This window comes from Condylostylus longicornis, unplaced genomic scaffold (genome assembly GCF_029603195.1).
Source record: "Condylostylus longicornis isolate FDR11 unplaced genomic scaffold, ASM2960319v2 ptg000098l, whole genome shotgun sequence".
NCBI classification, from domain to species: domain Eukaryota; kingdom Metazoa; phylum Arthropoda; class Insecta; order Diptera; family Dolichopodidae; genus Condylostylus; species Condylostylus longicornis.
Genome location: NW_026578066.1, coordinates 2,424,837 through 2,452,091, shown reverse-complemented (window position 1 = coordinate 2,452,091; position 27,255 = coordinate 2,424,837). Strand labels below are relative to the sequence as shown.

General features: G+C 23.2%; 1 protein-coding gene across 2 annotated transcripts; it reads right to left on the bottom strand.

The window, feature by feature from the left end:
- Positions 1–26,989, bottom strand: LOC129613923 (cationic amino acid transporter 3). 2 transcript variants are annotated; one of them, XM_055528259.1, is made up of 6 exons: positions 26,499–26,989; positions 2,191–2,634; positions 1,858–2,118; positions 1,506–1,789; positions 1,168–1,405; positions 1–941 (listed from the first exon to the last, which is right to left on the bottom strand). In XM_055528259.1, exons 2-6 carry the CDS (start codon positions 2,546–2,548, stop codon positions 139–141), a joined length of 1,944 nt encoding a protein of 647 aa, XP_055384234.1. In that variant the 5' UTR covers positions 2,549–2,634; positions 26,499–26,989; the 3' UTR covers positions 1–138. The 2 variants fall into 2 exon arrangements, with proteins under 2 accessions (XP_055384234.1, XP_055384235.1); XM_055528260.1 differs by lacking the exon at positions 26,499–26,989 and adding an exon at positions 12,263–12,363.
- Between the last annotated feature and the right edge of the window lie 266 nt (positions 26,990–27,255).

Genomic DNA, 27,255 nt, shown 5'->3' with positions numbered 1-27,255 from the left:
GAATTATTAATTAAAAATATATTATAAATATTGTTATAAAAATAAAAACTTAACAATTACTATTCTTATATAATTAAAATATTCGTATATATATGTATGTACAGTAACTTATATACATATGTATACATAAAATATTTATTATTTATTAATATCATATGATTTTTTATGACTACTTGAACCAATATCAATTGGATATGCTTTAATTTCTGTATCAACATATGCATTATTTGTATAATAACTGTTACCATTATTATATTTACTACTATTACTATTTAAATTATTAAATGTAATTTTTTGTGAATCATTATTTTTAGTTGTTGACATTATAACACCGGCTGTAGCTATTTCATTATTTGAATTTCTTTTACCTTGTTCTGAATTTGGCATACCATATGCAAAATATATTAAATAACCAATTATTAACCATACAATAAAACGTATCCATGTATATACATCTAATTGAAACATTAAATATAAATTAAAAAATACACTAACACATGGTAATATTGGTATTAATGGTACTTTAAAGGTTAATTCAATTTTTGATATTGGTTGACGCCATATAACAATTATTGTTAATAACATAAAAATTATTATTATAGATAATATTACAATTGAAAATAATTCTGTACCATCTGTAACTTTTAATACAACGCATACTAATGCTGCTAATATACTAAATATAACAATACTAATTTTTGTTATTGTTGATGTTAAATTTGTTGGTTCATCACCATCATTATTATTAATATTAAAGAATTGTTTTACAATTTTTGATAATTTAATTTTTTTATTATATAAATATTTATTTTGATCATAATCATCATCATTTTGATAACGTAAAACTAATACACATATTGCAACAATTGTATATGCTAATAATGTTCCAATTGACATCATATCAATTAATTGATGTAAGTTAAACATAAGTGCCATAATAGCTAAAAATAAAAAATTAGAAAATTTATTAAAAGTGTTATAATAAATAAATAATAAATAATTATTAATTAATTGATGCAATAATTTAATCAAATAATTAGAAATAAAATAGAAATCAAAATTTGTATTAAACAGAAACATAAGTATGACGATATCTAGGTTGAAATAAATCAATTCTCTCTAGTTATCAACAGAGCCTATGTTATATGTAAATATGAGTATATTCACCTGCTAAAAATCCAGATAATATTGTAGCTGATAATGGTGTTTTTGTATAACTATTAACTGTTTTAAATCGCTTAAATATAATTCCATCATTAGACATTGAATATATAACACGTGGTAATGGAAACATTGCACCAAGTAAACTTGTACATAAAGCAAATACAGCACCAATAGTAACTATCCATTTAATTTCATATAATTCTAATGCTTCAAATGCTTTTGGAAATGGTGCTTCGGCATCCTAAAAGCATAAAACAAAATCAAAATTAATATTTATATAAAAAAAATAAAATGTATATATAAACAAATTTAAAAAAAAATCATATATTTTAAAAATATACCTGTAAATAATAGGGTACCATCATTGTTAAAACAGTTGATATACCAAAATATGCTAAAAATATTACAATTAATGATATTATAATTGATAATGGAATATTTCTTTTCGGATTAATTGCTTCTTCTCCAGTTGTTGCAATACAATCAAAACCAACAAAACCATAAAAACATTTTGCAGCACCAGCCATAATACCAGCTACACCAAATGGCATAAAACCACCTTCACCAGCATGTTCAATTCCTTTTGGGATTTCTTCTTTTAATATTGCCCAGTTATGTGGATCAGCTAAAAAATACAAATTGATTTTATAAGTAACTGCACATAACATTTTTTATTCTATTTAATTTACTTACCATACATTCCACCAACAATTAAAACGATAGCAATTGTTATTAAATTAACTCCGGTAAATATATTATTTATTAAACTGGATTCTTTGACACCAAACGCAAGTAATGCTGTTAATACACAAATAACAATACAAGCAAAAAAATCAGGATATTCAGCTAAAAAACTAACATCAATTGGCATCGTTGATCTTAAAGTTGAACTTATTGTACCATTAACAAGTGTATCTAAATAACCACTTAAACCACGTGCTACACTTGATGTTCCTATATATTTTTTTAATATAAAAATAATAAATAAACAAATAAAAATCTATTGTATATGAAAATTACACTTACCTATAACATATTCCAAAATTAAATTCCAACCAATTGTAAATGCAACAAATTCACCAATTGTAACATAACTGTAAACATATGCACTACCAGCTTTTGGTACTCTAGTAGCAAATTCAGCATAACAAACACCAGCTAGAGATGATGCAATTGCAGCTATTAAAAATGATATTGTTACAGCTGGTCCAGCTTCTTCATATGCAACAGAACCTGCTAATACATATACACCTAATCCTAAGGTACTACCAACACCTAATGCTGTTAAATCAAGTAGTGTTAAAACTCTTGCTAATTTTGATTCACCCGTATCTGTATCGTATACTTTTCGCCGAGTTAATGCTTGCCAAATTCCTGCACCCATTTTTTGGTTTCTTTATTCTACAGTTACTTAAATAAAATGGATATTTTTAAACACTTATTAATTAACAACAGGACAAAACACGAGATCTGTAATTAAAATAAAAAAGAAAATTATTAAAATTTTAAATAAGATTTTTTTTAATTCTATAAATAATAAAAGATTATTCAGCATTGTATTAAAATATTAAATTGTGTGTGTGTGTGTGACTAATAGGAGTTGAATGACTGCATTGCATTCCAAATATTTACAAGCTAACAATTAAAATTTCGATATCTTAAATTAATAACATAAACTAACTTCAATTTTATACAACTTTAGAATTTTTGTAGTAAAACCTTTTAAAAAAAATCACATAATTGGGAACAACATCTTGAAAACACGTTTAGCAAGCAGATAATTAAATTCACATGGGGTTTTCCCCAACAATTAATGGGAAATAAAATTATTTTAAAATTCTGAAAACAAGGCTTTAAATTTTTTTTCAAAATCATGCAAATTTTTCAATAAAAATATTCGAAGCACATAAGCTTTAAAATTTGAATGATTTTAATATAAAAAATAATTTAGATATTGAAAACAAAATATTTGTGCTTATAAGATAAACCACTGCTTCATGATTTAATTGATTGTAAAAACCTAGCATTAATTGTAGAGTCAAGACGTAAATATAAAATCGGAAATTTTAAAAAAGCTCCAATTTAAAATAACATTATGTTTTACAGATAAGATCTAATATTGCAACAATTTAAGAATTTTAAAATATATCCGATTTCGAAATAAACCTTTGATTTTAACTTTGAATATTTTTTTTTTCTAAAATATAAGTATGTATAACTTTTATCGAAGTATAAAATTTTGAATAATAGTCCATGGCCACAACATCTCAAAATTTATGTCACACATTATGTACTCGTATGTATGTAATAATAACAGTTGCTCAAAATAATTAATCAACTTAGAACAAAAAAAAAAACATCGAGATCAGAAATCAAGACCATTTGCACATTGTCGTAGGTTGCAAAATCCTGTAATGGCTAAAGTCGAAAATTTTTTAAAAATAGAAAGCCATGCCTGCTCAATAGGATTGAAAAGAGTCTTTCTTCAGCTCTGTAGGTTTTCTAACATTTCGATGAGTGAGTATATAAACATAGATAGACCCACCCACCGAAATTTTATTTCATTTTATCATGTCAAGGCATATCCGTAACATCGTCCCTGGGAGGTATGGTACAAAAAATCTTGATGACAGAAAATAAAAGCATCTTCAACAGAATTCAAGCAAATTTAATATAAGGTTGTTTTGAGAAAAATATGAAATAGCTGTTGCAACATTTCCAAAAAAAATACGGCAACTTAACTCACCAGTATGTGATAAAACAAAACTCAATGAGAGGATGTGCAAATGTAATGTACTTGTAATACCTTGTGCTATGAAAATTTGAATATTTGAAAAAAAAAAATAAATTCAATTAACTAACGCTGATATGAAATTACTGATATGAATGCTGATATGAATCAGCATTAATAAACTGGTTTCCATTAATTTTAAAATTTAAAAAAAAAATTGCATACTTTTAGGAGACATACTTTATTTTATATTGCACACATATTCGTTAAACTATAAGATAAGGAACTATTTTAGTAATTCCCTTTATATATGCAAAAACATAGATATATATATATACGTATATGGATATATATACTTATGGATATCTATACTTATGGATATATATACTTATGGATATATATATACTTATTCGTATGTATATACTAATACATACAAATACATTATTTAATATAATTTATAAGTAAGTAAAATGAATTATATATTTAAAATTAAATATTTTATAAATGTTATGCTAATATTTTTATTGCTAGATATAAAAATGTATATTATACGGTTTTATATACTCTTATGACATTTTTTATTTAATAATACTTACTCATTAATTAAGATTAAACTATGTATATTAGAAAAAAAATTAAACAATAATAAAATACTAATATTTAACCATAATGTTATTTATGTACAAATACACTATATTAACATTATACATTTGTATATATATACGCAATATATGTATATAAATAGAAAAGTTAAAAATTTCTGCCTTGAAATCAGTAATAATCATAATGAATCTAATATATATATCGACATTCTATATATATAACACATTAAATTATTGTTTAAAATAAATTCAATTATCACATAGTTAATTACGTTATAAACGACTAACCCATATATTCTTCTTCAAGGATGTCTATATTTCTTAATTACTATTGGTTTATCTATATATGAACTTTTATTCGATATACCGAAAATTTGGAAATTCCAAGATAATTTATTAATTTAATAGTGTAAAAATATTTCTGTAAATTTTATTTTACATTGCTACATTCTAAAAATGCATGATAGATGTCATAGAAATCAATATCATAGTGATATATATATGAAATATAGTTATAATATATAATGTGTAATTTGAATATATTTTATATTCACACTTAAAGCCTTTGTGAAGTGAATAATTATTTTTGATATTTTGCAAGAGAACCGAATATAATTCACTAATAGAAAATGTCTCAGATAAATTGGAAAAATGTGATATTTTGCCATTACTCACAATTATGTGAATAACTCAATTTTGACTTCTTAAATATTTTAGTTAAGTGCAACATATAATAAGCTTTAAACGAAATTTAAGTAATGAATTTTATAAATTATATTTTTAACAAAAATTAATAACAATTTAAATAAACTATTGAATTTAGAATTTAGTTAATAAAAAAATAAAATAGAAATATCATCTACTTTACAAAAGTGTTAATAAAATAGCTGACGTTATTACACTCACATGCAAATTGTACTCTATATAGTCAGCCTATAAATAAATCATAAAATTTAAGTTTTAATCTATATTATAGCATTTTAGGTCACGTTTATACTATAAATTTTTACATTTCGTCATTTGCGACTTATTACTAATTTTATTTATTTTCAACTTTTTATAAAATTAATCGTCATTTAAATTTTAATTCACAAACATTTTAAATAGAATAGAAAATTTTAAATGTATAAAACTAATATCTTAATTATATTTATAAGTAATAATTTTTATTATAAATGTAATTATTTAAATATAAAAACAGAAATCTTAGAATAACTTATTTTATTCGTTATATGATATATATATCATATCGTTATATGATATATATGTATACATATATATACATGTATATATCATCTATACATCCATATACATATATATATATCATATATACATACATATACACATATCTATATACATATATCATATATACATACATATATATATACATATATATGTATGTATATATGATATATACATATATATATATGTAGAGCTATAGATATGATATATATAAAAATATATATACATATATATATATATGATATATATATGATATATGTATATATATATATATATATATCATATATATATAAATATGATATATATATGATATATGTATATATATATATATATATATATATATATCATATATATATAAATATATAGCTTTATATTATATTTAATTTGAACATTTCAACTGTTTCAACATTTTATTTACAAAACATGAACATTACACCTCCTATTTTTGTCATTATTACAATTATTATTTTTTATTTTATAATTAATTATTATTAAATTATTTACTTTATTGAAAAAAAAACAAAAAGAATAACAATTTCTCATTAAAATTAACACTTTTATATTTTCAGTGTAAATAAAGTTTGTCTTATTGCAATTAATTAAGAAAATTTATTAAAAATTGTTAATTGATTGCAATAAGAAAATATTTAATGAAAATATACAATTAAAACAAAAAAACAAATTCTTGAAATTAATTAAAAGTTGAAAACCAGATATTTTAATTGTACATAAAAAAAACTTTCATTCATAAATGAATTAAATTGGTATTGGAAAACAACAAATAAATAGGTGCAAATTATTATTAAAAGTAATAAATAAAGTATAATGACTATAGGGAACGGATTTTTAGGTGCCAAAAAAACTGCTTTTAAAACACTAAAATAGATCGTTTAAAACTGGAAAAAAGGTTCTTAGAAAAAATTCTAATAAACTGCAAAAATTATGTGAATAATGTTTAAGTAGCATTTTTATTTCAAGAAATTTATGGAACTGAATAACAAAATTTTAAATAAAAAGTGCTCGCATGTTCGCATGTTTTTAAATACATTTGACACGTTTTATTGGAAAAACTATCAGAGATAGAGGAAAATATTGTATGGGTTACCTTTCAGATCTCATCGCAGCGCATCGAAAAAGACAAAAAAAAAATAATGATAAAAGTTTTTGAGAAATTTAGGGTTTCATAAAAAAAAAAAATTGACGAGCTGTATCTCGAAAACTATGGCTGAAATCAAATTAATTGCAAAACCAAAAATAAAGAACAATCAATTGTCTGTAAAACAAGCTCCTAACGATAATTCTATATTGTATGGGTTCGAAGTTATAAGCATTTATTTATATGCAGAAAAAGTCCGGTACTTTTTTTTCAACAAGCTGTAGCTCAAAAACGAAAATATCTTCACCCCCCTCTCCATCAACCCATACAATTTTTTGTTGAAAATCGATCAAAGAATCATCCCCGAAAATCTTTGCCAGCTTATGCCAAACAAACACCGGTATATTAACAAGTATTTCCTAATAAATACTACTAAAAATAAGTAAACAATTAAATATACGTTCCCTAATAATGACTTTCAGAAGAAAATCTTCTATAAATCTAAATTTAATATAATAATTGCAATTAATATAGAAAATTTAAATTTTGTATCTAACTTGAGTCTAAGTACAATAAATAAAATCAAAAAGTTAGCTAAATAAATATGATCTTTTTTTCTCTTTGTATAAGTTGTTAAATTAAATAAAATTCTTAAATAAATATTTAAAATTATCACACTTCTAGCCAATTACTTTATATGAGTTATTTAATTATTTAATTTATGTTTTTAATTTTCTCTTCTTTATTGTATTTAGTATATTAAGAGAAATTTTAAATTTAATATTAAAATATGTGAAAGAGAAGTCATTCAACTAAATTTATAAGTTCATATTTTATCTCCAGACATTAAAATTCATTATTCAATATTTGAAGAGTGCCAAAAATAAGAATTGTTTGTAAGTAGATGAAAAATCATAAATTTTATATATAAAACATAAAGTATCCCTTAATTTTGGACAATTATAATGATGATCCTAGATACAAAACACTTATTTTCTTTCTTAATTCAAATTAAATTTTAAATATAGACGAATTTTTTTGATTTATAATTTTTAAAGGTTAAAGGTCTTAAGCACGCAAATAACGAATGTAGATTTAATCTTCACTACAGTGAAATATGAATTTAATTAGACATTTTAATTTAGGAATTTAATAAAATACACGCGAAAATTTCTATATATAAAGAAAACACATAATTTTTTTTTTAAGAAAATTATTCTTTAGCAAATACTAAGTGTTTATTTTGCAAATCTTGTTCATATATACGAGTGTACTCTATGTGACGTTTTTAATATTTAGATTTAAATGAAATGGTTAATATTTAATAAAATACGAAATTTCTCTTAAGAAAAAGATAAAATTTTGGAAATTAATTTTTTAAAGAAAATTATCATTGGACTCAGTTTACAGAATTGTTTTCATTTTTGAAGAATTCATTTAGTTCAGATTTGTAATACTAAAATAAAATAGTATACGGTTTTCTTACTGTATATACTGCAAAACTGTTTTATTTTGCAGTTCTATGAAATTTTTACCACATAGATTGCAGCAAAAAAAAAGTTAATATTACTGTAGTGCGAGAGTTTGTTTATTTTTATTTTGAAAATATATTTGCCTTGTTTGTTTTGTCACTTTTTAGTTCTGACATTTGTTACAAATATTGGCATTTTTATTGTAAATCTACTTGTTTCAATTATATCGCGGTACAGTTCTAAATATATTAGACTTATAGGTTGGTAAGCGCTGCAAACATTGCAATTCTCGATGTCTCGAAAGTAATTTAACGGCAATGTTTTCTATGAGCTGTCAATCTGACAGTCTGTCACTCTACCTGTTGCATTTTCTAACAAAACCGAATTAAATTAAAATTTATTTCTGGATTTACTTTCAGAATCAGATAAATTTTTCAACTATTATAAAATAAATTACAAAATCTAAAATATTTCGTATGTAATTTTGTAAATTAATTTTTAAATTCACCCTATATATAAATTTCTTTCCCAAATAAAGCAATTTTCTAGTATTTTAAGAAAACACACAATTTTATATTGTATTTGCGGATTATTTTTGACAAGTTAGTTTATACAAACTCTTATACTGGTGATATTCGGTTTTATCTTAATATATTAAAAAAAATGTTCTTAGAATAAAAAGATGAACAAATTTTTAAAGAAAATTAATTTTCGATATAAAGCGTTCATGTTTCAAAAATTGTGAAATAAAATGTTATCAAAGCTTCTCCATTGTTATAATAATAAGGAAATTTTAACTCTATTCTTTCATACACATGTTCAAATATTTACCCTTTTCTTATATGTTTTCTTAACAAATAATTATTTGATATAGTTTTTTTTTTTACTTAAAATGTTTTCAAAAATAACTTTCCATTTTTACGACTTAAATAAAAGATAAAATTATAAAGAACCTAACATTTAATACAGTTTATTTGTATATTTAATAAAAGTAAATAGGAAATTTTATATGAAATCAAAATTTTCATTTCAATAGAAATTACAATTAATTTAAAAATTAACAAGAATGTTAATAAAGTGTTTAATTAATAATAAGATTTCAAATATTTAAAATTTCTAAAAAAATTAGAAAATATTGTTGAACACTGCCATCTATATTCCGTATTTTTCTTGCAATTAAAGAAAGTTAAGGTACTTTGAATTTTTAAATAACAGTTAAGCCCTAATGCTGGTATTTTTATAATACTTATTTATAATTCACAAGATCTACAAATGTTACCATAATTATTAATTTAATGTTTTTTATGGGGGGTTGATCAGAGTGTATTTTTAGCTAGTATAAGTATACTCATTACAAAATACTAAGTTTTAATATATTGATAAAAAATAGTATTTGGTCAACAACTGTTATTGTTTTTCAAATTTCCTATATATCAATGGCTTATTTAAAAATTAATTGTATACACATATTTATACAGTATACATATGTAATAGCGAAACTGTTTCATAAATAAATTATATAACAACACTATCTTCAAATATTAAATTCCTTAATAGTAAAATGAAATATTTCAACTTTGAATTTTAAAATCTTAATTATATAGTTAAGTCCATATATATTAGTAAATCTGCATAATATCAATATATTAGATATGGAAATCCCAAAAACAATATAAAATTTTGGAAGGTTTTTAATAATAATGTTGTTATTTCCCAGAATTTGCTTTCTCGTGCTTTATTTTTTTTTAGTATTTTGTTAATATTTGTTTACTAAAATCTTTATATGAGTAGTGAAATTCAAATTCAATACGGGTAGGTATTTTAAATTTTAATGATGTTATCAAACCTAAAATTAGATATATTTTTTTTTATAAAATCAAATGTCTTTGAAAAAAAAAACCAAAATAAATTATTATTTTCTCTAAAATTTTTTTTTTGCAAAATGTTATGCAATATAAAATAAATATAATTATTAAAAGGCTTAAAAATAATATCGTAAATCAAAATTTTTACATTTTAGGTTTAGCTTTTTGGCCTGCTTAAGTGTGATTGGCTATAATTATTAAATCTGGCAGAAATTTTTCCGTATTCTCAATATCATAATTATGCTGTAACAATCTTGTATAACAAATAAAAATATAACAATTTTAAAGGTGATCTTAAGAAAAAATTTTTACTTAACTATATGAATTACAAAATAAACAATTCATTTTAGTTTTACATTAAAATATTCCATCATATATCATTTTAAGACTTAAAAACTTCATCCACCATTCAAAGTCCTAGTGAAAAAATGAAATCTTATGATATTGACAGAAAATTTTGAGATTAACTCGAATTCATATTCTTATTCGATTCATATATTCGGTTTAACTGATTACTTTTTCATATATTTGAAGGCAACTTTTGAATTGATTCGTCATTATTTAAAATTTGTTATACAATTACATAAATTTTCATTTATTATAAAATTTTCTTAAATCATCGACATTCTATTACAAAATTAATAATCATGCTTTCGAAATCAAATTAAACCAAAACAACAAAATTAAACGCTTCTATACAATCAAAACTTAAAATTAATTAAAAACGCTAGAGAGATTAATTAAACACTTTTTATTTGGCTAGTTTTAATTGGAATTGACGTTAAACATATGAAGCAAGAAAATTAAAATTTCCAATAGAGGGAAAAATTTTAAAACTATATACAAATTTTGAAAATCAGAGTCGGACTTACAATGTCGAGGAGCCCCTCACGAATAGAATTTATAAAAAGGAGTGCTAATTGTAAAAAGTTTAAATCATATTTGGAACTTATTGTTGTAGTATCGTTCTGATTGAATTACCGCAGGAGAAGCACTTTTACAGGAGAAGCTCAAAACTTTAACATCTTCAGTCAATAAATCAGCCAGTCAATAATCTGGCACTACGATTAATTACCATAATAATTTACTGGCAAAATTTTGGAATTATTAAATTTTTCTCAAAAATTTGAAATATTTTTACTATGAAATGCGTTTATTTAAAAGTCATTAACTTAATAAATATTATTGTATGTTTATGAAATATAATTTAAAAAACCTTATATGAAGAACCTCACGTGTTCTTCATATGAAATTAAAACAATTATAGAAAATATACGTATTCGTACTTGAACATAATACAGTATACACATTATTACTGAAAATTTTAATTATTACCCTTATTTGTTTTAAATATTAATTAAAGAAAATTATTTTAAAACGCCTTAGGTTCGTATATATACATTATGCCTATACAATTACCATAATAATGTTATACATCCAATTGTATAAATATTTGCAGAATAAATTGCTTAAAGAAATATTATTTATCCTAAATTTTCCATTAAAATCTGTACTAAATGATCAAAACCATTTCAGAAGAATAATAATTATTTTGATTAATTTTAAGCCTAAACTATAATTAACATAATTTAGTGGAATTTCATTAAATTCAAAATTCATTTGTATTACACATTTAATATTATAAAATTTTTAAAATTAAATTTTAAATAATATTTAAAAAAACATTCATTGATCATCGAACAGAATTTGAGCTGAACAATAATTCGGAAATTATTTTTAATAAAATATACAAGGTCCGCCATTTTTCAAATGCTAACAACACTATAAGTATTAAAAATTATAAATTTTTGGCGCGAGTGTTATGTGGAATGGCGTGATTTATTAAAAATTAAATTAAAAATCTTCATTTTAATTTTATACCTCTTCTATAATTAATAAATTATTTTATATACAAATTACATTTTACAATTATTCGAATTAAATATTTTTAACACTTCAATTATTTTAACATTTTATTTAACACTTATATTAAGAATTTCTTAAATAGTATGACAAAAATCACTTAAATTTATTTAGATACAGAAAATATACACACATATACAATAATTATAATTATTTTAATAACCTACCTTGTCAATTATATATCTACACTGAAAAAAAAAAACAACTATTTATTTTTTTTTTGTTCTCTTTTCATAAAATTAAGTTTAAATTATAGTGTTATTAAAATTAGTATATAATTAGTTATGGCAAATATAAAAATAAATTTAAATATCACTAATAATAAAAAATTTTATTATGAAAAAAAAATGTACCTATGTACAGTACATTACTATTATATAAGTACGTGAAAGTGAATATCGTATACAACTAAAAAAAAAAAAATTAAAATTAAATGTTAAAATTAAATAGACTAGATTATAACCACAAGTAGTTCTAATATTTAATAAGCATTTCTAAAATTCTCTACAATTGTCATTTATAATTGTTAGAACATTTAAAAAGATCAAGTAATAACACACATATACACTCACTTACCCACCGGTTTATAATCCTAATATTAACATCCCCATTTAGGTATAATTTACATAAATTATACGAGTATGTATATAAATATATAACGCGCTTTAAATATTTCTTTAAGTAAGTAATAATTGCATACATGCACGTTTTCTGTTACGGTTAATAATATTGCAGTCATAATAAAAATTTAAACTATAATAAAATAGAATAAGTAAATATTATTTTAATTCATTACAATTATAAGGTATATATTTTTTATATTGACATCAAAACTGAGCTTTATTTACATTTTATATAAAATATTTACTATATAGATAAATACTTCGGTCTTAAATATAATAAATTTATTTAACGAAACAAAGTAATGAGTGTACTTTTCAGTGTGATAACACAATTTTTCACTCATTCGTATATTATGACACAAAAAAAAAAAGAAAAATTATGATACGTTTGTTTAACAGAACAATCTTACGTTACGTCATGCGTATCATGATGCTGTTATAAAAGATCATGAATATCTTAAAAAACATAATTCACTGTTGTTCTGCATCTCACTTTAAATTTTACTGTTACCGCAAATATTACCGTACATATATATATATATATGTGAATAATGTGAATAAGAGAGTGAGTGTAATGTTTTTCCGAAACTATACAAAATCCAGTCATCGTTTTATTTTAAAGTGACAATATAGGATTAAAACTTTTTTAACTAAATCCCAGTAATAATTCGGGGTTTCAAATTAAAATGCTTTATTTTAACCCACAGTTGAAAAAAAAATCGGCTTTGATAAAGTGCTATGTAGCGCACGAAATATATTGGTACAATATACAAGTATTTTATTCCGAAGATAAGGGAGTTTCTTTACCTAATATAGAGAAATTCATTTAGAAATTTAAGCAAAATTGAGAAATCCCTTAGAGTTTTTAATTTTTTAAATTAAAACTAAAATTATTGGATAATATCAAATTTCCCTTAAGATTAAGTAGAATTAAATGAAACTTTATTGTTACTCTAAATTTTTAATTTATTTTTAACTATTATAAAAGTAAAAGATAAAACGAATATTCTATATTTAATTTAATTTTAATTTCAATTTTGGTATTATTAATGAACAAGCAAACCAGTTAAGCTATACTTAACATTCAAAAATGTATACTAATTTTTAAAAACAAAATTTTATTATTTCACCTACAAGTACTTACAGCTCATCAATCACATACATATATATATATGTGTTTGTATATTGTTGTAAACTTTATATAAAAACATTCATATGTATGTATATGTACGTTAAAATTTTTTAGAACAAGAGTAAGTGTAACGTAATCGTTATAAAGGTTTATATTAAATGAATGTTAAGTCACATGAAAGGACATTACGGCACCTCATTTTAGAAGACTAACCATTTGATATATAATTTTTACATAAATGTGAACACGCATAACAAAATTTTCCGAAAACTTCTCTGACAATATATTTTTAGTATATCATATATGTATATACGAGTAGCTTCTCATATTTTCGGCAAGTTTTGTAATTATTTCCAAAACACGGCTGAATAAAATTAAAACTCATACTCGGTTTTTTATTGCTTTTCTTATACAACGACCTGCAAACATATAAAAACAGACTTCTAATTAAGATTTTATAACTCTAGAAGTACATATAAACGAACTGTTATGCAAAATCTTTGATTTTCTGAAATTCAATGGTGTGGGTATATGTAAAATTTCTATTTATAAAAAATATATAAAACACACTCAAAAAATTTATTGTGAATATTCTAAACTTAGAATTTATAATATTGTATTATATGTTTATTTTTCAGGTTGCCTTTTTTTTGAAAAAAAAATTTACTTTAAGAAATTCTATAATAGTATAGAAGAGGTCAAACAACATAATAAAAATGAAACAATAACTATCAAAATAGAAAGCATTATTGTAGTCTCAAGCATCCGGTTCACATATTCAATAATAAAATACATGTATTATCAAAAACAAAAACAAAATACTTTTAGTTTGTTTTTCAATTAAATAGAAATTTTCGGCTCATAAAGTAAAATGACTACGATTAAATTACAGAAATTATTATAAAAAAATCTTAAGTAAATATTTCCTGAGCTCTCCAAACAATTTCTAGGTTCATTGGTTTAACGATCTTGAGATACACGCATGCACACATAGACTGGCAGACACACCGACTCTAAAAATAGTTTATTTACACTTGACTGCTATGGGAAAGTGCATTTTCATCGAAAATTGGATATCCGGAATTTGGTGTAACCACATAGCCTACCTTATTGTGTGCAATGTATGAAAAATGTATAAAATGTATGAAAAATATGAATATGACAAAAAATGAAGATGAATGAAACTCAAAATATATAAAAATAAAAATATGAAACTCAACCTGGCACCTGTCAACATTCACCTATCAAACGTCAGCTGTCAACTGTCACCTGTCCAATGTCATCTGTCACTTGTCATTTGTCAAGTGACACCTGTCAACTGTCAACTGTCACCTGTTAACTGCCAAAAGTATTGACGAATATCAAATAGCTGCAAACAGAACTCAAATATTAAATTTCAAGAAACACTAGCAATTAATTAGTAATTTAAATAGACGAAATAAACTCATGTACCCACAAAATTTAATCAAAATCAGTTTAGCGGAACTTCAAATACACACATGCATAAATAGACCGATGGCAGACTTAAAAACCAACATCTCTATAAAAATAGTTTATTTACGCTTTCCTACTATGGAGTAGTACGTTCCCACTGAAAACTCGACATCCGAAATTTGGTACCATAATATAACGTTTCTTGTTGTATGCAATGCGGTAGGTAATAAACAAAGAGAACAAATATTATTTAACCCCTTTTGATAAAGCAAAATTCTAGAACAACCAAAATTAAATATTATAACGGTATCACTAATATTATAGCTTCACATTTGTTATCACATGTATGAATTTCAAGAGACTCTCGCGTACAAATGTATATAATATATGTATGTGTCATAAAACTTTCCTTTCTAATTCAAAACCTGTTTTGTATTTTTTTTTTGCGAAATAACAGGTTTCCAACAACTTTAGAAAATATCAAAATTTTTATATATATTTACATATATACATATTATGTAGAATTATAACACATCACATTAATAATTCTAAAAACTTTTACCAATATGTTTACGTATATGCATATAATATATTATGTTATATATATGTATCTTATAATCATACCCAACAAAAATTTTTAGTGATTTATCAAATAAATCATGTAAGTACATTGTATACATTTGTATGTACATACATCCATATAAACGTGGGTATTTGGATATTTTCAAACATCATTTTATATGTCAATTCAAGAATAATTTAAATTTTAGATTATTGTGATACAAACTCTAAGACTATTTCTAATTGGCACATGCATAAATGAGAAATTATAATATTGTATACCTAGTTTATATTTGACACATTAATTTTTTCTTTTTGCAACTATAAATCAAAAAAAAAACCGGTATATTATTATGATTGTTGTTGTTATATGACTTTTTTTTATTTTCTTTATTCTTATACATATACATACATTTGTATGTACATATTAGCTGTTTCTTCTTTGTTTTACCTTATATATTATTCGCATTTATTCCGCTATTTTAATTGACAATTTATTCAAAACTTCCTCTATTTTTAATTTTGCTCTTTTTTACTTTTATACAGAAAGAAAAGAAAAAATTTCAATGACAGATGTCATTATTATATTAATTAAGTGGGTGTTCAAAAAAAAATATATCAAAATTTTTTGTGTTTATGTACACCCCAAGTACATACATTGTAACTAAAATGTGAATAGGGAACTATTGCAGGTAAATGATAAACATTTTTTGTTGTACAAATATTCTAACATACTATTGTATAGTAAATAGTATAACTTATGTACAATATACTAAAATGACAATAAACTTAAAAATTTAATATTCAAACTTATTGATTTCTATATCAAAAAAGTTTAGACATAATATTATATGTATAAACGCATATGTACGTATACCTATTTACAGATATAATGACATATTTAAATGTACCTACTTTTACAGCCACAAAAGTAATTATGTAACTACCTACATCATTATAAAATATGCTCGTAAGTATCCATATAGTAGATCGCCGGATCATATATGCAAAGTAAGCATTTGGGAATATCAATTCCATTTTCCCATTACCTGTTTTCCAAAAAGTTTTTTCTTTCTTCTTACAGAGAAATTACCCCTTGATACGATGTACTCATGTATAAGTAAACATATATAGGAAGGGAGGGGAGGAGTCCAGCTGTTTCGACGTAATTTTTGAAAACCGCGTAGGGCAATGAACAAGTCAGCAACGGGTCTGAATATCAAACATGATTTTTTACAAGAATTTTTAATATAAAAAAACATACATATGTATGTATATATACCTATATCTACATATGTAAATATGTTAGAAATAGCTAGAGTTCATTAAACTATTTTACATACATATATGTATATTTACATGTATATACATAAATAAACAAGCATACATTGTTACAAAATTTATATTTATAAAACATATTGGAACAGTTTTTGGCTATACAAGAATTTTTATTAATATGCACATATAAGCACATGTTTATTTACTAATATAGCACGCTCATAAACTAAATTACATGCATACATGTATATATATATATTATAGTTATATATATATTACTGTAATCTGTCGTCATTCATACATACATATTTACGAAATTTCAAGGGCAATATTGAATTTTTCAGCTAAGTATGTACCTTACTGTATAGATATAGACAAATATTTTTAAACTCCAACTAAATAGTACATGTAGTATGACAATTAATGAGTAAATATGTTCATATTATGAAAGACAGTTAAATTTGTCAAATTCATTCCTTATTTCTTCACAGATCCTGCCATATCAGGTAAAATATTTTTATATAAGCCGACCCGTTTTAATCTTTGGTTGTTCCCCTGTTAATTACATATTCGTATAAAGTAGGAATACTTAATTAGTACACCCGCATACATCGCCCATATATTAAGTTTATAAAGCTTTTTTTAAATGTTCACCTGTTCAATAAGAATTATTATTCTAAATAAGTAGATTTAATTTAAATCCGTGTTATAAATCAGGAATAAATGTTCTGTCTTCAATAGCAGGTTTGACAGCAATATACATACTTGCATTTATTAATCATTTTTGACTTTGTTTTTAAAACTTATGTTGTTTAATTTAATTTATAATCAATTTTAATTTTATCATATTAATTCTTCCGCACACAACAAACAAGTATTTTTTTTAATTCAACTTTAAAATTAATAAACCAAAAATGCATTCAACACCACAATATGCATCCGCTTGGAAATTTAATGGGAATGTTGATGCATTCATTTAATAAAATAAAATTAATTATTATAATTAAAATAATTATTAAAATAAGTTGAATTAAAACAAAATTAAATTCGAATTTAGCCTTGAACTTAAACTTTTAATTTTAAATAAAAGTATGGACAAAGCTTTATCAGATTTCGAATTACAAAATTATTCCAAATTTACTTATTTGGAAAAGTTACTAAAAATCGAATTATTGTAATAATTAAGATTTTTTTTTTCACAGAAAAAATAATAAGGTTTTTAACCTTTAATGAATTACTTATGCAAGTTTTTGTTTGGGACTTGCATTTTAATTCTCTTAATATCGAATGCTATTCAATTTTAAAATAAGATTTGTATAGATATCGAAAAAATAATTGAGAATTTGTAATTATAGAAAGTATAAACTGTCATAATTAATCAAGGACAAGTATGTGAATCTACTGTATTAATATCAATTCTAAAATATGAATATACAATTGATTTCGGGTATACGTCCAATGAAAAAACCCAACGTCTTATTCTTCTTCCAATAATACAGCAATAAATCGGGAAGATAATATACCAGCAATTGAAGATTGAAATCTATATGACATTAAAATTAATACTAATTGGTGTCAACACTCTTTTGACTTTCCGCTGGCTTTTTGACTCAACAATAAGAGTTCTTTAACTTTTATATTTTATAAATTTACAATTTACATGCTTCAAACTTTGATTGATTATAAAATTATTAAATTACAATATGTTTTCTTACTGACTTCCTTGTTTTGCTTGACATTGGTATTGTTAGTGAGTATACAATAAAAAAAAAAAAAAAATAGATAAATCAATCAAAATTGCTATTAACAGAATGGTTATTAAAAGAATAAAAAAAACTTCAAAAATTTATTTAATATTTTTTATAAATCTGCAAATCATAATTTGCGCTTTCAAATTTTATTAAAACATATTTCGATTCGTTCCAAATGTATTTGAACAAAATGTAGACAAAATGCTAAGAAAAATTTACCTACTATTAGAATAATGAAGAATTATTTTAACCCTTTGCATCCCGAAATTTTTAATAAGTGCTTAAAATAAATCAAATTTCAAAATTAAATTTAACCATATACTTATAAATAGAAAAATGAAGTGAAAAATCAAATTTGAATAATTAATTATAAGAGAAAAATCTCACTCCAACTCAAGAGACCATACTCGGGCGCCAGTGTAAATATTTATCGTAGTTCGAAACCATTAGTCCGATTCTCTTTGAGACAACTTGAAAATTCAATTTTTTTTAATCCGATCGTTATAAAATGTCATTAAATCTATTTGATTTTAAAGAACCTTAGCAGTCTATGCTAATGTTAGTATGTTTGACATAATATTATATATATACTTATATATTTTACGATAAACTTTTCCTAATTTTATTATGTATACAAATTTTCGTATACTACATATAAAATCACCATATTCTATATAACGATTAATTTGCACAAAATTGAAAGTACCTACGTACCTTAATTTTAAATTATCGTGGAATATTACGCGGCATTAACAATAAACAAGTAAACCAATCAAAATGTCACATTAAACAAACATCATCACCAATAATAAAAACCACATATTTGAATGTCAGGTGCAATAAAAAAAAAAATTTTTTTTTTTTTGTTTTTATTTTGCTTTTATAAAACAAAACATTGAAAATATGCAAGATATGTAAAAAAAAAAAAATTTTTTTTCTGCTTCATCTGCTTTATATTTTGCACAAGTCAACCAAAAGTATGAAAAAAAAAATATTCGTGTACAATTTTGGAATTTCCAACTTAATATGTGTTTGATAGAGTAACCCGTGTATGTATAAACAAACATACATGTAAATATTATACAATTTCCAAATGTATACAACAACAATATAATAGTAAACAAATAAACAAAATTTTTGTTGTACATACGAGTACATACAAAATGTCAATAGTTACACTTTATTTGGCTGATTTCAAATTATTTATAGATTTGCTCTTAACTATCCAAATATGTTGCACGAAGTTAATAAAGAAAAAAAACAACGTAAATAAAAATCACAAACCTTGACATAAAGAAAAGCGATAAACAATAACAAAAAAGACAGTGTAAAAATAAAAAGCTTCAAATTTGAGTTGTTCATGAAACATTGTAACACCAACAACAATCACACTGTTTGTTTTTTCCATTAGAATTTTAATTAATTATACAAATTACATTTAGTATGACAGAAAAGTATATAAACTAAGCAGTGGTAGTAAAATTAAAGATAATAATTATAATATTAAGAAAATATTTTTAGATAAGATAGAGTTCATCACGCTAATGCCAAACCCAAGATACCCAAACCTTAATCTTTGCCAAATGTTATATGACAGCCAAATCAGTAAATGGACTCATATACAAAACCACTACTAATATTATTTTATCTGAATTGTAGTTCTGTTACACAAAATTATTTTTGAAGTTGCATGGCAGCTATATTGTAGCAACTAACACAACCGCATTCAAATTTGAGAAGAACGACGGCCGGAATTATGATAGCTTTATGGTGATGCCGTACACTCTACGAAGTATGATTTGAATATTTTTGGAGTTTTGCTGAACCGGATGACAGGTTCTCGAACCAATATTTTGATCAATTCTAAATTGAATATAGTTCGCCTGATAACAAAATCTGAGTATCTTATTTCTGAAAATTTAGTTAGTCTAGTTTAACAGACGTAGTTAAATCGAGTCAGATTTTAACGCTGACTAAAATAACATGTAAATATACCCATATTACAGAAGCCTCTTTAGTGTTTTACTTATTAAGTGGTATGTTATGTTATATATTGGGCGAATTTAAACAGCACCTCGATCATACAGGTCTTTTGTGCATCGCTGCGCCACATCATTAGAACTCAAGATTCATGCTCCCGATAAATTTTAACAGGTCTGTCATGGACAACAATTAATGAGAATCCAAGCTCAAGGCTCCGAGAAATCTGTATCTAGAGCGAGCCAAGTCATCACACTCAAATTGGATATGAGTGGAGTCCTCCGGGCTCCGATCTCAGAATCTACATCGCTGCGTATTCGATCTGACAATTTTTTGTAAATATTATTTGAAGGGCCCATGCCCAGTGACAAACCACAATGAAGAGCGGTGAAGAGCGGCTCCGCCTTATAATGTCAGGAATGACGGCAATCCATCGACCAAAGAAGTATTTGAATCACGATAGCGCTTAAAAAATTATGGAAAATTAAAAGAAAAATTATTTACCTAGCCCTGCTTTAATGTTAAAATAATTTTATTATTATAACAATATTAGAATTATTAATTAAACTATAAATTAAAATTAAATGTAAGAGTTGTGGTTATTTTTAACCACAAAAAACAAAATGAACGAAAAATCAAAAAAAAAAAAAAACAAATCATACCTAACTAGAAGCCTCAAACATTTTTATTCAATTCTGTGACAAAGACTGAATAGAAAAATTATTAATTATATTTGCAATTATAAATAAAATATAGACAGTATCTGAAAAATATGTATGTATATATGTATATGATATTGTATGAAATGGTGTAAAAGAAGTATGTATTTCATTTACACCATAATTTAACTACAATATTATCATAAAATCTCAGGTATTTGTACAACACCATTATCCTAATAATTCTACGAAGCCAAATTATACATATATTCGGCATTAATTCTTTTACAATCAATTATAATCAGGACTACCAAATTACCTAGTGCAGAATTTATTTCACCCCAATATTTTTAACATTTGGAATCTGAAATTTTAAAATTTGAACAAAAACCACTTTACGACTTGGACAATGACTCAAAAATATTAAGTAAACCAATAAATTATTTTCCAAGGTCTATTAAATTCAGAAATGAATCTTGTCATATTGCTGACTGAAAAAAATTTTTCCTTAACCTTAGCTAACAAGATTTTTTATTATCATGGAAACTTTTATAATACCATAGACCAAGAAAATCTATTGTATTTTTTTTTGGTAAAAGCCCATTTATTTTATAGTGCTAACTTAAAAAATTTATAATTACATGTGTATGACATTTATTGTAATAATTTTGTGATACTTAACAATTGAAATTATCAAAAATCGGTAGGGTGTAAAATATTTGCATTGTAATTAATAGCTGACCTTTAAAATTAACACTTTTATTTATAATTTTTAAAATTATATGAAATTATTAATAATAATTTAATGTTTCCAAATTGTATACATTTTCCAATTTGGTACAGAATTATTATGATTGATAACTTTTAAATGTAGTTCCTTATTCAAACTGTTGTTCAAAACCATTGTCTGATTTTGATTTTCTCATGTCACTTACAACAATAATTTGATTTTTAAAATATTTTATGTACATAGTAAGGCGTAGCTTGTAATTTTCGAATAATAGATGTACATACTTGTGCAGTTGTAACAGATAATATTCATATATGTGTATGTGCATGAAGGAACTACACAAAATGTACCTACAGAGAATTATGATCATTTTATATAATTTTTTATAATTAAGATAAAATTAATTTTTTTTTGTTTTTCTGTTCTTGTGTACTCGTATTTGATCATTCATTGTAACGATTTAGAAAAAAAAAAGCCCGCAGTACATTGCTTTGGAAAGCAATTAACAAGCTATATGAGAAAAAAATTAAAAAAAAAAAATTTTTTACATATGTAAATGTTTATTTTCTGCTTAAAATTTTTATTCTATTTAAAATACTATAAAAAATCAAAGCTTGTTAACCTTGATAAAATAATTTAAAAAAAAATGCATTTTTACTATTTAAAAATTTTCTTTAATAATTATTTTATAGTTTTATAAATAGTACAGTTTTTATATTTTTTTATTCTTCTAAATCTAAATTCATTATTAAGCATTATAAAAATTTCATAATTATTATTTTCCAAGTGCATTTTATATCAAAGCAATTATGCCTTGTCATCTATATAAAAATAATTTCGAATGTCAATAACATTTTGACGTCTTAAATAATAAAGAATTTTTTTTTTTCTATAACAAAATGTTTAACCCTTTAATTTTTCAAAATATTTGTGATATTTAAATGAACATATGGATATGATTCAATAAATTGCATTGAACCCGATTTTCTATTGAATCATTATGAATCATTATATGATTCAATAGAAGTGCTCAATAGAATACGGAAACTCCCATTACCACATATTAATATGGGGGCATATTACCACATATTAATATGTTTTATTCCGTTATTAATCTTTATTACAATCCGTCTATGCCTTTCTGTCTCATAGAGAGTATATTTAAATCGTAAAAGCGTATGTAGAAGCAAACGTTTCCGAACGCTAGAAATTTCAAATTTCAAGCAGTTGATTATTTTTATTTCTTGTACACTTACTAAAGTTACATAAGTACTAAATTTTGTATCGGGATATCATATAGCTGTTAACTCAAGATAGGTAAAATTGCCAGCCCACCCTATTTACTTATAGAATGCACACAACATGAAATTTAATTATAAAATAATTTTTAAATTGTTGCGTATTGCATACAGTTCGGATAGCTTTGTGATTCAAAATTTTATATTTAATAAATGTAAATATAATATACTTGAAATTTTAGAAGATTAGCAATTTTTGTATTCAAATCATATGTTTTAAGTCTGTTTCGACTTAGAACTTTTTATGACATATTAAGCTTTTTTCAACTTTATTATAATTATGCCATTAATATTACAAAACACATACATAACTCATATTTAACGGATTGTAATCTATTAATGGAAACTGTGATTTCTCAAATTAAAATAATACTTATTGTTATATACATTACATTTACTATTATACTCGTATGACGTATTTTATATTGTGATTATTAACCAGTTGTTGTTAAATTATTATTCAGTTAGTTAATTGAAATGAATTCTTTGTAATTTAAAATCTCTTCCTTATATATTCAATTTGTATAATAATTATGACTCAGAATATTGCATATTTTAACATTTTACAATATACTGTATAACAGATATATTCTATTTTATTTTTTTCATTATAACTATAATACAAGTGTGTATATTTTCTTCAACTATATTTCATACAATGTTCCATATACGTTCCATAATACAACAACATACAAGTGTCCTACTATATTACACTTATATTGTGTACGCAACAGCATTCTTTAACAGTATGATTTTTTAATTCCAGAAAATTATTTAGTAAATAACAATATTGTCATTCAATTTAGCAAAAGTACAAGTAAATAATATATTTATTCATTAGAAATTAACGAAACGATTTCTAAATTAAAATTACACAGGTATAACAGTATAACAATTAATTTTTAGAAAGATATACAGTGCTTTTTATAACAATTAGAATAATTATATACAAATGTATGTGAACAATGGTATAAAATTTCACATTTCACTAATATTTTATTGTATGTATGTACGAATGCGCATATTATGTATCTAAAATACAAAAATTATTGTATGCAAAATAAAATAAACGTGATTTACAATTAATACTTAATTAAATACTGTTATATTCTACTGTTATATTCTATAGTATAATGAATTCAAGCATTTAATTTTAATTCAAAATTTATTTAAACTTTTACTTTGCAATTTAGAATGAATTTCGAACAAATTAACTTCATCGAAACTTGCCATAATTAAGCTAAAAGCAACTCTATTGTCTTGTTACTTAATCAATAAATTTATAGAAAATTTTTATCTAATTTCAATTTCACAATGTTTTTTTTTTATTATTAAGGCAGACAGTCAACAACTTTTCAAATCTCAATGGATTAGAAGAAAATTTTTAAAAATTAAATAATATTTATCATATATAACTTATATATGTATATGTACATATGTATATATACTTAATTATATAACAAACAAATAAAATTAGATTAGTTTTACAACAATATAATATAAAGTAAATTAAATTTAAAAAAAAAATTCTTAATTATATATTTACATAATATGTAGGCAATCGTTATAATAGAATAAAATTTTGGGGAATTTCCCATACAGAATTTTGTTTTATATAGTTACGATGGAGTTACGAAATTCAACATCTAGGTATGTATATACATATATTGTACGTATTTAATACCGAAACATACTGAATTATCGAAATCAAATCCAAGGATGACACTTGTAAAATGTTACTGCAATTTATTTATTAAATTAATTGTTTTCATAAAAAAATTTAAACTAAGTGTGCAAAAGTGATTCTCATATGGATCGAATCTGAGTGTCAATCAAGTAAGTGAGGAGATAAATAACTGCGCCATGAAACATAGGACGCGTTTGGATAAAGAGACCGAAACGAACGAGACCTCTCGAATTAGTTTAAAGTACTGTGACAGCACTTCCGTGCCTTCTTTCACGAAATATAGACACGTACAGAATAGAGGCAAAAACACGATAGAGCAAAACTATCGTTTTAGGATATCAAAAAAAAAAAATTAATCAAATTAACGGTGTTTTCAATTATATTTATAAGTCAGATTGGTAAAGTTCTAATTTTTTCACATTCATACATTTTAAGTATACAGAATTTAATATTTTCTGTACTTAATTCTTATACTGTAATTTTTTTAAGCTCTTATTCGAAAAAGTATCGAAAAGATTTCAATTTAAACTTTTATTTCAATGAAAAATATTTTATAAACTTATTATTTGAGCCCTTTAATCCAACAACTTGTCGAATTCATTTAAGCCACAATATTTGCCAGCATTTGTTTTACATAATTACAGTATTGTACAGGATTAACAGTTTTTTTTAAAGGAAATCACAATAAAATTTCTTTATACGAATAATTTTGACAAATTCACAAACTCGTTTTTCATCATATTTTCTCTCGACAAATTTCTTTACGAATTCGACTTAAACAATCTGCCGAATTCACTACAATATACATAATATCAAACTGTGATATTCGTTCTAGTGTGTAAGATTAAACAGCTTAAAATAAATCGTCGGTTAAAAGGCAGAAAGCACTAAGTGCATTTTTTTGAGAATTCGGAATTCATAGATGAATTAAATTAGAATAATATAATCTTTGTTGTGGCAAAAAATCATGCAAATCCAGAATATAGTTTATAAATCGAGAAATTAAAGAGATCAATCCCATTGCACTAATTGATTAGTTTTACAATTTTACGATTTTTTCAAATTGAATTTACTCAAAACACAGTTTCCTAACTTAATACTTTCTGCTTCTTAACCGATGAAATATGGAACGTACACAGACGCATTGGTGTAGAATTGAATTTGAATTTAATTTTAAAATTAAAATAATTATAGAGACATAAAATATTGAAATATGTAATTTACGTGATTTAATTATTTTAATAATATATTAATTATTATATGTACTTACTATTTAATTCCAATTAGTTTCAAATAATATATTATTATAATTAGATTTTAATAAATTATAATTATTATATGTTCCGTGGGTGGAAAACCAAACCAAAATGGTGGATAATTTCGTTTTTATATAATTATTAATTTAATTAAGTATTTGTTAATATAATATTGTATTTATGTATTAAATTTTATATTTCCATTTTTGCTACAGATTGACTCTATAAATTTAATAAATTCCTTCCTATAATATCAAAATACTATTTATATTGAAAACTGTATAACACTTTCCACACTTAAGTATTTTTTTTGCGTATATTAAAATAATTTTATTAAATATTTTATTTAATTTCTTAATAAAAATAAATTCAAATATAAATTTCTAGATGAAATTTTATTTTTTTAACAATTAATTAATAAATTTTTAATTATTTTTTGTTTCCAAATGCACACCAATTTAATAAAGATGAGACCGTGAATTTCACAAGACGAACATTTAAACAATACAACGGTTTAAAACCGTCTGATATGAAAATTTATAAAAGTTTTGGTTTTTAAATTAAAATTTTATAACGATGTTGAAAAAATATAAGAAAAAATTTTTTTTTTGTTATTTTTTTATCCAACCGAAATCAGTATTTTCTATTTATCTTTGTATAATAGTTTAAGAGACTCAAGTTTTTTTAATAAGAATTTAATGCGGCTCTATTATAAAATAAAATCATAAATGGACTAAAAAAGCTTTTTACAATAAAGGTTATTAATTTTTA

What these genes read in the sequence shown, in the direction of transcription:
- LOC129613923 (XM_055528259.1), bottom strand. Translation starts at nt 2,548, where the DNA reads ATGGGTGCAGGAATTTGGCAAGCATTAACTCGGCGAAAAGTATACGAT. An exon ending in AATTGTTGGTGGAATGTATG is followed by an intron (nt 1,790 to 1,857) that starts GTAAGTAAATTA and finishes TGTATTTTTTAG; the next exon opens with CTGATCCACATAACTGGGCA. An exon ending in ATTATCTGGATTTTTAGCAG is followed by an intron (nt 942 to 1,167) that starts GTGAATATACTC and finishes TTTTATTTTTAG; the next exon opens with CTATTATGGCACTTATGTTT.